Source organism: Canis lupus, chromosome 5 (assembly GCF_048164855.1).
Source record: "Canis lupus baileyi chromosome 5, mCanLup2.hap1, whole genome shotgun sequence".
NCBI lineage: Eukaryota > Metazoa > Chordata > Mammalia > Carnivora > Canidae > Canis > Canis lupus.
Genome location: NC_132842.1, coordinates 82,087,499 through 82,099,648, shown reverse-complemented (window position 1 = coordinate 82,099,648; position 12,150 = coordinate 82,087,499). Strand labels below are relative to the sequence as shown.

At 40.0% G+C, this 12,150-nt stretch overlaps 1 protein-coding gene across 5 annotated transcripts in view; it reads right to left on the bottom strand.

Moving 5' to 3' along the window:
- FBXO42 (F-box protein 42) overlaps positions 1 to 12,150 on the bottom strand; it is a 103,003-nt gene that overhangs the window by 83,629 nt on the left and 7,224 nt on the right. For 2 of the 5 annotated variants that reach the window (XM_072828155.1, XM_072828157.1), the window contains exon 2: positions 7,431 to 7,580. The exons of the other annotated variants lie outside the window; for them this stretch is intronic. In XM_072828155.1, coding sequence (XP_072684256.1) covers positions 7,431 to 7,505 — 75 coding nt within the window. In that variant the 5' untranslated portion in view covers positions 7,506 to 7,580. The remainder of the gene's footprint in view (positions 1 to 7,430; positions 7,581 to 12,150) is intronic. 5 annotated transcript variants of the gene reach the window in all.

Here is a 12,150-nt window from a genome sequence, read left to right as displayed (position 1 = left end):
GCCCGAAGGCAGCGCTAAACCAACGAGCCACTCAGGCTGCCCAAGAGGTTTGTTTTTTTAAAAGAAATATATTATTTATTCTCTGTAAGAACAGAGAATTCTTACTGGTTACTGGTTACATAAACATGTGAAGGGGGATCCCTGGGCAGCTCAGCGGTTTGGTGCCTGCCTTCGGCCCATGGCCTGATCCTGGAGTCCTGGGATCGAGTCCTACGTCGGACTCCCTGCATAGAGCCTGCTTCTCCCTCTGCCTGTGTCTCTGCCTCTCTCTCTCCCCCTCTCTCTCTCTGTCTCTCATGAATAAATAAATAAAATCTTTTTTTTAAATGTGAATATACTTAATGCCACTAAACTATATACTTAAAAATAGCTAAAATGGCTAATTTTATGTTATGTATGTTCATCACAATAAAATAAAAAAGTATTATGAGTCAGGTCAGTTTAAATTGAAGGAAGACAATATTTTTACAGGTAAAAACTAAGGACAGGGATCCCTTGGTGGCGCAGCGGTTTGGCACCTGCCTTGGCCCAGGGCGCAATCCTGGAGACCCGAGATCGAATCCCACGTCAGGCTCCCAGTGCATGGAGCCTGCTTCTCCCTCTGCCTGTGTCTCTGCCTCTCTCTCTCTCTCTCTGTGTGACTATCATAAATAAATAAAAATAAAAATAAAATAAAATAAAAAACTAAGGACAAAAGTTCTAAATGGAAATTTCTGCTTAATAACTGAAAGCACAGCTGACTGGCACACTAATGTAATTCGATTTCAGTCATGGATCAAAAATATGAAAAATGGCACAAGAGAAAAAAAATTTTAAGATTACACTGCCATCATGCCTATGGACAAACAGAAGTGAAATAGCAAAGCTTGAATTTATTTTGAAGACTGAATTTCAGAGATTTTCCAACTTCATATTACTATTTTGATTCCTTAAATTCAGTTTAATCCTTGATGACTATATATTCCGTTTGGTCTCTACTTCTCTACTACCTCTCTGATCCCTCATTCTGAGGTTTCTTTCTCCTTTCATACTCTAAATGTGGAGGTGGCTCTTAAAATTCCATTTTGCCTTCTCTTTCCTTGCTACGTTTTCTCCTTAGGCAATCACACGGTTTCAAATATAAATGCTAAGAGAATGACTCACTAGATCATTCGATCCTTGCGGATACAGATTGCCGTATTCATCGAATGTGTGCAGCAAAGGCAGATTCAATTAAACATTTGTTCAGATGGACAGACAGGCAAATCACTCCACAACTTATCTGTAGGCCTGATTCTCCTGAACTACATTTCCCCATCTTCATACTGGACATTCTCCCAGCTACCTGTTTATCTTCCCCATTTACCTGACCTAAAACCTAGCAGTCATCTTTTACTTTTACTTTTCTCTTTCCTCCCACATCTCATTAGTTGTCAAACATCTCCTGAATTCAGGGCGTCTGGGTTGCTCAGTTGGTTAAGAGCTCAATTCTTGATTTTGGCTCATATGGTGATCTCAGCAGAGTCGGCTTGAGATTCTCTCTCCTCTCACTCTGCCCCTCTCCCCCCACTCTGTAAAAAAAATAAATAAATCTTTTAAAAAACAAAATAAACATCCCCCACATTCACTCTTGTTCTAACTTTTCTCCACTGCTGTCCTAGAGGCCCAAATCATCTTTCTTTTTTTTAAGGTTTATTTATTTGACACAGAGAGAGAGAGAACACAAAGAGGGGGCGAGGCAGAGGGAGGGGAAAGTAGACTCCCTGCTCCAAACCTGACAAGGGGCTCAATTTCAGGACCCTGAGATCATGACCCAAGGCAAAGGCAGATGCTTAACTGACTGAGCCACCCAGGAACCCCAGGCCCAAATCATTTCCTAGCTAATCTACTATAATAAAGAAGAGCTGATTTTTCCACTGCTAACTCCTTCCTTGGCTGATTTCTTCTTCTTCTTCTTCTTCTTCTTCTTTTTAAAGTAATCTACACCCAATGTGGGGCTCAAACTCATGACCTTGAGGTCAAGAGTCGCACACTCCACTAAGCCACGTACACATCCCTCCAATTTGTTCTTTATTTCAGGATTAATTTTTATGGTGCAAATCTGGATCAAAAACTTTCATCAAGTGGGGGATGGGCTGAAATAAAGGGATTAAAAGATACAAACTTCCAGAATACAAAAATAACTCAGGGCACCTACCTTTGGTTAGTCATCTGCCTTCAGCTCAGGTCATGATCCCAGAGTCCTGGGATGGAGTCCCGCATCAGGCTCTCTGCTCAGTGGGGAGCCTGCCTCTCCCTCTCCTAGTGCCCCTCCCCCTCATTTTCTCTCTCTCTCCCTCTCAAATAAATAAAATCTTTAAATAAGTAAATAAGTCACAGAGATGAAAAGTACAGCATAAGGAATATAGCCAGTAATTTGTAGTAGTTTTGTACAGGGACAGATGGTGGTGACTACACTTATTGTGGATAAGCACTGAGTAATGTACAGAATCAAATCAACATGCACACCTGAAACTAGTATGACATTGTATGTTAATTATACTTCAGTAAAAAAACTGATTACTAAATGTTTAATATTCAAGCTCTTTAGTATTCCATTTATCTTAAGTTTTATTATAAGATACACATAACATAAAATAGGACATTTTAATCATTTTAAGTATATATTTCAATGGCAAAAGTGCATTCACATTGTACAAACATCACTACTATTCATCTCCAAACGTCATCATCCCAAACAGAAATTCCATACCCATTAAGCACAAACTCCACATTTCCCCCCTCCTCTCAGCCCCCAGTAACCCCCGCCCAACTTTGTCTCTATGAATTGGACTGCTCATATAGTTAGAATGACACCGTATTTTTCCTTCTGTGTCTGGCTTATTTCCATTAGTGTAACATCTTCAATCTTTATCCATGTGGTAGTATCTGTCAGAATTTCGTTCCTTTCTAAGGCTGAATAATATTCCATTATACAGAATACTGTAATATTGTATTTTAATATTCATCCCTCAATGGACATTTGGGTTCTTTTCTCCTCTAGGCTACTGTGAATATGCTCTTATGGATGCTGGTGCACAAATATCTGTCTGAATTCCTGCTTCAATGTTTATGGATATATACCTAGGTGTAGAATCACTAAATCATATGGTAATTCTGTATTTTATTTTTTGAGGAATTGGTTTCCACAGCTAGCATAATTCTTCAAAGTCATCACAATCTGGGTCAAATCTCACTTTTTGTGTGCCTCTCCCACAGTAGCCTAGTCCTCTATCACTCCGACAAACTGTATTTCCATAGAGCCTCTTCCTCCTATCTCTGTGATCCCTTGTCCTTGATGCTATTTGGGATACAATTTCATATGTGCAAACCTGCCTATCCTCAAGGCTGGCTCAAGCACCACCTGCTCTAGAAAACCTTCCCCGACTTCTCCAATACAAGGAATCATTTTTTCTAAATTCCCTTTAAATTTCCTTTTCACTTTCCACCATATGTAATAAGGTGACCCACCAAGTATGGGTCATATGTGTAATGTCTACTACCTTCAGTAACTAACAGGTAGTAGATAATGAATAAGTGAACAGAATGGATTAATGACAAAGAATAAAGATAAAATACAACTCAAAATTTCCAATTAAGTTGAAGACTGTGAAGGAAAACTAAACCATACATGTTAAAATCTTTTTTTTTTTTTAAATTTATGATAGTCACAGAGAGAGAGAGAGAGAGAGAGAGAGAGAGGCAGAGACACAGGCAGAGGGAGAAGCAGGCTCCATGCCCGGAGCCCGACGTGGGACTCTATCCCGGGACTCCAGGATCACGCCCTGGGTTAAAGGCAGGCGCCAAACCTCTGTGCCACCCAGGGATCCCCAAAATCTTTTTTTTTTAAGATTTTATTTATTTATTCATGAGAGACAGAGGGACAGACAGAAACATAGGCAGAGGTAGAAGCAAGTTCCCTGCAGGGAGCCTGATGCAGGACTCGATCCCAGGACCCAGGGATCATGACCTGAGCCGAAGGCAGACGCTCAACCACTGAACCATCCAGGGGTCCCTGTTAAAATATTTATTTATTTATTTATTTATTTATTTATTTTTAAGATTTTATTTTTATTTATTCATAGAGACAGAGAGAGAGAGAGAGAGAGAGAGAGATGCAGAGACACAGGCAGAGGGAGAAGCAGGCACCATGGAGGGAGCCTGAGGTGGGACTCGATCCCGGGTCTCCAGGATCACACCCTGGGCTACAGGCAGCGCTAAACCGCTGCGCCACATGGGCTGCCCTAAAATATTTTTTTAAAGGTTATCTGTCAACATTTTAAATGCACATGCCAGATGACCCAGACATTCTACTAGAAATATGTCTGAAATAAACTTTGGCACAGTTGCGAAAAGGATGTTCAATGCAGTACTGTTTTAACAGAAGAAAAAGGAAAGTAAGAAAACAAGCTCAATGTCCATTCACAGGAGAGTAGATAAATTATGATACAATCATAATCCTAAACAGCTGTTAAAAATGAGGTGGAACTATATGTACTAATTTATACTCTACAACATATTGTGAAATTCAAAAAGCCGTATCTGCCTAAAAATGTGAAGATGAATTTTTTTGTACCCACAGAAGAAGTTTCATTTCAAACTGTTAAAAGTAGTTATCTATGGCAGTTTGTAAAAAGGATTTGCTTTTGTGAACTGGTTACAGCAAGCATCTGTTCTTTAATTTTTAAAAATGTCTTCCAAATTTTCAGTAAATTCATCTTGGTTCCAATTTTTAAATGTAAAAATGCATATTTAAAAGAATGTTCTATAGTCTAATTAAGAAAAAAGATACTCAGGATATTTTATAATATTCCTACCAAAAATAAATATAAGAAAATTAGCAATTTTGTAATGTTCAGAATCAAAGTGCTGAGTGGTTTACATATTACAACTGTGTAGCTTTATTTATTTTTTAAGATTTTATTTATTCATGAGAGACACAGAGAGAGAGGCTGAGACACAGGCAGAGGGAGAAGCAGGCTCCACACAGGGAGCCCGATGTGGGACTCGATCCCGGACTCCAGGATCAGGCCCCGGGCCAAATGCAGGCACTAAACCACTGAGCCAGGGATCCCTGGGTGGCTCAGTGGTTGAGCACCTGCCTTCAGCTCAGGGCATGATCCTGGAGTCCCGGGATCGAGTTCCGCATCAGGCTCCCTGCACGGAGCCTGCTTCTCTCTCTGCCTATGTTTCTGCCTCTCTCTCTCTCTCTCTCTCTCTCTGAGTCTCTGTGTCTCTCATGAATAAATAAATAAAATCTTTAAAAAAAAAAAACAAAAAAAACGCTGAGCCACCCAGGGATCCCACAACTATGTAGCTTTTTTTTTTTTTTTTCTGTGTAGTTTTAAATAGGGGGAAAACAAACTGCATTAATGGGTGTTCTCTATAGACAACTAAATATCAGGGTTGAACACTATAGCTAAAATTGTTCGAAACTTGTCAGACTTTTTTGGGCTTAATTACTTAAAACTGAGCAAAAGACAACAAAAGAACTCATAAAGTATGGCTCCATTTATGTAAAGTTGACAAACAGGCAAAACTAAACCACTGCTTAAAGATATACATGCAGGTGATAACACTATCAAGAAAAGCAAAGAAGGGATCCCTGGGTGGCGCAGCGGTTTAGCGCCTGCCTTTGGCCCAGGGCGCGATCCTGGAGTCCCGGGATCGAGTCCCACGTCGGGCTCCCGGTGCATGGAGCCTGTTTCTCCCTCCTCCTGTGCCTCTGCCTCTTTCTCTCTCTCTCTCTATGTCTATCATAAATAAATAAACAAATCTTTAAAAAAAAAAAAAAAAAAAAAAAAAAAAAAGAAAAGCAAAGAAATTATCACAAAAGACAGAACAGTGGTTACTACCAAGAGACAAATGGATGTCACAAAAGAAGAGTACACTGAAAGTGCCTCTGAGGCACTAGTAATATTTTTTTTCTTGACTTGGTTGGTGGTTATACAGGTGTTGCTTATAATTATTTTAAAATACATATGTTTTGGGATCCCTGGGTGGCGCAGCGGTTTGGCGCCTGCCTTTGTCCCAGGGCACGATCCTGGAGACCCGGGATTGAATCCCACATCGGGCTCCCGGTGCATGGAGCCTGCTTCTCCCTCTGCCTGTGTCTCTGCGCCTCTCTCTCTCTCTCTGTGACTATCATAAAAAAAAAATAATAATAATAAAAAATATATATATATAAAAGATAAAATAAAATACATATGTTTTATGCATTTTTCTGAATGTCTCACAATAGTTAAAAATCTAGCAGAATTCAACCTCTAACACTATTTAATAACATGTAAAGACTTCTGCAGTTGAACTTTTACTCTAAACACCTGCTCGTATATTTTACCTAAAATAGTTTTAGGGACACCTAGCTGGCTCACTCAGTGGAGCTTGTAACTCTTGATCTCAAGTTTGTGAGTTCAGGCCCAAGTTTTTACTTAAAAATAAAATCTTGGGGGGATCCCTGGGTGGCTCAGTGGTTTAGCGCCTGCCTTTGGCCCAGGGCGTGATACTGGAGTCCTGGGATCGAGTCCCACATCAGGCTCCCTGCATGGGGCCCGCTCTTCCCTCTGCCTGTGTCTCTGCCTCTCTCTCTCTCTCTCATGAATAAATAAATTAAATTTTAAAAAATAAAATAAAATAGAATCTTGGGGTGCCTGGGTGGCTCAGTTGGTTAAGTGCTGACTTTTGATTTTGGCTTAGGTCATGATCTTGGGGTCCTGTGGGAGGGCACCCGTTGGTCTCTGAGCTCAGTAGGGAGTCTGCTTGAGGATTCTCTCTCCCTCTGCCTCAGTCTCTCCCCCCACTCATGTGTGCACTGATAATTTTTTTTAATAAAATCTTTAAAAATAAATATAATAGTTTGAGCTAATAGTGCACAGCAAAAATCAACCTGCCAAAAGGTAAAAAGAGACACCCAATTATTAGGAACTCAGGCAAAAAAGAGGAAATCTCTCACTGGCAATTTCTTAAGGTTCCAATGCTTCTCAAGTTTTAATGTGGATCTCATTAAACTACAGATTTGGATTCAGTAGGCCTAGAGTGAGACCTGACATTCTGCATTCTAACCCTGGTGATGCCAATGCTATTGCCTGTCTATGGACTCAGAATATAAAGTTCTTAAGTAACTATTAAAATGTGGCTGGTGTCAGAACGATTAAAGAAAAGGGAATCAAAGAGGAACACAAACCATAGAAAACTATAGGAAACAACTGAGGGTTGCTGCTGGGGGCAGTAGGTGGGGGGATGGGGTAACTGAGTGATAGCCATAAGGAGGGCACTTGATGTGATGAGCGCTAGGTGTTATATGCAACTGATGAATCACTAAACTCTACCCCTGAAACTAATTAAACACTATATATTAATTAACTGAATTTAAATTTTTAAAAAAGGGAATCTAGGCAGCCTGGGTGGCTTACTGGTTTGGCGTTGCCTTCGGCCCAGGGCTTGATCCTGAAGACACGGGATTGAGTTCCATGTCGGGCTCCTTGCATGGAGCCTGCTTCTCCTTCTGCCTGTGTCTCTGCCTCTCTCTCTCCCTGTGTCTCTCATGAATAAATAAATAAAATCTTAAAAAAAAAAGGAAAAAAAAGAGAATCAACAAATATTGAGAGTATGTGCCAGCTGCCTTATTTCATTTAATCCTTACCTCAACTCTATGAGGGGCATATTATCAGTCCATGTTTGGAGGATAACGGCTCAGATAAATTAATTTGCCCAGGATTACGTAGCTTTGTAAAAAGAGGAACCAGAATTTGAATCGAATTCTATGATTCCATTTTTCAAAAAGAGAGTATAAATCAGGCTTCAAAATTAATTTAAAATAATTCTCAAAAAATAACTCTAACATGTTCCATTTCACAGTATCTTGCATACAGACTTCTATCTTCCCCCATTAGTTCATTCTTCAAATCAGCCTTCCCTTTATTGTTATTCCCTCTGTTATGATGCTGGTCATTGTTATTTAAACTACTATAGTTAACATGTATCTAACATCTAACTTCCCTGATTTTATTCTCTGGCCCCATCAATCTATTTGGAAGTCTCTACAAAGTAGTGCTTTTAAAACTTGACCTGACACTCTCATTTACATGCTTCTATGTCTTGCATGCTTCACTGAGCAATAGTTTTAAAATATGTCTAACAGGGACGCCTGGGTGGCTCAGGACGTGATCCTGGAGTTCCGAATCGAGTACCACATTGGGCTCCTGCAGGGAGCCTGCTTCTCCTCCTTCTGCCTATGTCTCTGCCTCTATGTCTCTCCTGAGTAAAAAAATAAAATCTTTTTAAAAATAAAAAATAATAAAATATGGCTAATAAAATTTCTAGAAAAATATATTATAGTAGGAGATCTTAGAGATTACAGAACAATTGAACCCTTTAAACGATAAGGAGAAACTGAAGTCAGAAAACATGCAACTTCCTAAGGTTGTGCAGGTAATTGTTGGCAAAACAGAACCTGTGTCTTTTGTTTTTCAGCTCAGTGCTCCTTCTAACACATCATACCAAAATCTACTTTCAAAAGAGTGGCAGTAAAGCATTACTTATTGATATTTATCAAAGACTAGCTAGATGAACAAATCCAGCACATCCACGCAACAAAACTGCGAAAAAGATGAAGGATTACCTCTGTTCCAGTATGGCATGATTTCCAAGATACAGCAAGAGAGAAAGGTGCTGAACAGTGTACATACTATGACAACCTTTCGTGTAAAAAAGAAGAAAAACGAATATATGCAGATATTTGCTTATTCTTTTTTGTTTTTTAAGATTTTATTTATTTATTCATGATAGACACAGAGAGAGAAAGAGAGGCAGAGACACAGGCAGAGGGAGAAGCAGGCTCCCGGCATGGAGCCCGACACGGGACTTGATCCCAGGACTCCAGGATCGCGCCCTGGGCCAAAGGCAGGCGCTAAACCACTGAGCCACCCAGGGATCCCGATATTTGCTTATTCTTGCAAAAAGAAACACTGAAAGGATAAACCAAAAACTAACAAAAATTAGGAGAGTCCAAGTACCAACCATGTAGCACATCATGGCAACCACTCCTCGTGGTCCCAGCTCTGAAAGTGGCAGCAGGACTTCATCCTTCCTCCATATTCTTTAAAAGTTCTGGTAAAGGAATGCCTGGGTGGCTCAGCAGTTGGGCATCTGTCTTTGGCTCAGGGCGTGATCCTGGAGTCCTGGGATCAAGTCCCACATTGGGCTCCCTACATGGAGCCTGCTTCTCCCTCTGCCTGTGTCTCTGCCTCTCTCTTCGCTCTCTCTGAATGAATAAATAAATAAATCTTTTAAAAAATAAAATAAAATAAATAAAGCCAAACGCAATTTAGGAATCCTGACTGGATCCTGGCTCTTACTTTAGTTCTCTGCACTTGTTCTCTCTGTTCCAAGCTTAACATTGAACATTCTTCCTTGTGTCTTTCTGAATATGACCTTCTCACAGAGGCCTTCCCTAAACCATCCTATCTTAGCCTTCCCCTTCTGCTCCATGTCATTATCACATCACCCTGCTTTATTTTCTTTGTAGTACTTACTACTATAAGAAACTTTATTCATTAACTGCTTTCTCCAATCTCAAATATAAGATCCAGGAAACTACAGACCTTGCCTATTTTATCTACTGTATCCTTAATATCTTGAACTATTCCTAGTAAAAAATAGTATTCAACAAATATTTGTTAAATGGACCAATGAAAAGGCAACAAAGATTTAATAGACACTTGGGATTATACAATGTCTCAGTTCATGAGAAACATCAATCTGCAAGAATTGAAAGTATATACTAAATGAATATCTGAGTGCCTAATACATAAGCACTAAATGTGCCTACAAAGCACTAAAAATATTACATATGAATTACACTGCATGATACATTCCTTTTAAGCTATTTGGCAGAAACTAATTAGCACAATAATTTTCTTTGGGGGGCAGCCTGGGTTGCTCATCGGTTTAGCGTGCCTGCCTTTGGCCCGGGCCTGATCCTGGAGACCCGGCATCTAGTCCCCCGTAGGGCTCCCTGCATGGAGCCTGCTTCTCCCTCTGCCTGTGTCTTTGCCTCTCTCTCTCTGTGTGTGTCTCTCATGAATAAATAAATAAAATCTTGAAAAAATAAGTTTTCTTTTGGATATTAACTTTTTTTTAGATTTTATTTATTTTATTTATATAGAGCTGCAGAGAGAGGAAAGGAAGAAAGAGAGAGAAAAAAAGAGAAAGAAGGAAGGAAGGAAGGAAAAGAAAAGAAAGAAAGAAAAGAAAGAAGAAAGAGAAAAGAAAAGAAAAGAGAAAAGAGAAAAGAGAAAAGAGAAAAGAGAAAAGAGAAAAGAGAAAAAAGAAAAGAGAGGGGAAGGGAAGGGAAGGGAAGGGAAGGGAAGGGAAGGGAAGGGAAGGGAAGGGAAGGGAAGGGAAGGGAAGGGAAGGGAAGGGAAGGCCCAGGGTGCTGGGTGGCTCAGTTGGTTGAGCCTTTGGCTCAGGACATGATCCCAAGGTCTTGGCTTTGGGCTCCCTGCTCAGCAGGGAGTTTGCTTCTCCCTCTGCCTCCCTAGCCGCCCATGCTCTCCCTCACATTTGTGTGTGCTGATAAAAATAAATCTTTAAAAGAAAAAAAGAGGGGATCCCTGGGTGGCTCAGCAGTTTGGTGCCTGCCTTTGGCCCAGGGCGCGATCCTGGAGTCCCGGGATCAAGTCCCACATCAGGCTCCCTGCGTGGAGCCTGCTTCTGCCTCTGCCTATGTCTCTGCCTCTCTCTCTCTCTCTATGTCTATCATGAATAAATAAATAAAATCTTTAAAAAAAAAGAAAAAAAAAAGAAAAAAAGAAAGGCCCTCTACCTAGGAAGATAAATGTTCCAACTGTACACCCAAGCATAAGATACACAAGAGGCAAGGCAAGGTACAATGAAGGTCATACGGAAAGTTCAAAAGTTAAGCAGGGGAAGTAGACACTTACAAATTACGATGGGTACTTGATCAGAGGAAAAACATTAAACAATATCCCTTAAGACTGGTCTGTCAAAATACTGTCACCTCAATCTCAACCATTTCCAAAGATTACTGAGAAAAATATCTCAAATAACAGCAGCTTCTGTTTGTTGAGTGTTTACCATGTGTTAGGCATTTAGTTAAATATTTTACACATATGTCATGAGATAGGAATTGTAATTGCCATTTGAAGATGAGGGAGACTGAGAGCATAAAACTAGCAAATGGTAGGGCCCTGGCAACAAAAGCAGCTAAAAACTATGACACTAATTCAGTCTGCTTTCAGCTCATGAAAGCCTGGTCTAGAGTGATGGTAAAGACAGGCAAATCTAAGGGATACTAAGAAAAAGAATGCAGAACTACATGGCAGGAAACAGTAGATGAAAGATTTTTTTTAAAAACAATCTTCCCAGTTTTACAGTCTATCAAATCAGAATAAAATTATTCTACCTATGGATATGGGAATATTGAGAAGGGAACTTGTTTAGTGAAGGTTTTTACCCTAACAGAAGAGAGAGATGAGATAATAGACTCTGTTGTAAACACTTGGACAGCTGAGTTAGAGGATATGCTCTATGATGTCCCTAGAGAACCAAGAAGCATAAAAAGAAAGATCACACCTAGATGGATTTAAGAGACATCAGAGCAGGGGTGTTAAATAAAGCCATGAATAAACCCAGGTCTCTAATCAAGGGTGGAAAGAGAAGCCCAGGAGAGAAACAAAACAAAACAAAACAAAAAACATGCATTCCTGTGACAGGACAGGTATGCCACTGGGACTATACCATAAAGAAGTTAGGAGACTATACTCCCCTTGTCCTTGTCCCAGTTTTACTCTTTTTATTTATTTATCTATTTATCTTTGTAACTTCTACACCCAACACAGGGCTCAAACTCATGAACCCACAATCAAGAGCCTCCACGATTGAGCCCCACGGGGATCAATCCACCGATTGAGCCAGTCAGGCTACCCTTGTCTCGTTTTAAGGTTCCATAAAGACAATACAATAATATCTAACATTTGGATGTTTATATGTGCTATGCAATGTGCTAAGAAGTTCACATATATTCCCATATTTAATTGTCCCACAACACAGGCATCATTATCCTCATTTTTTCAGATGAAAAACTGAGACTTAAAGAAGCTCCGAGTCATA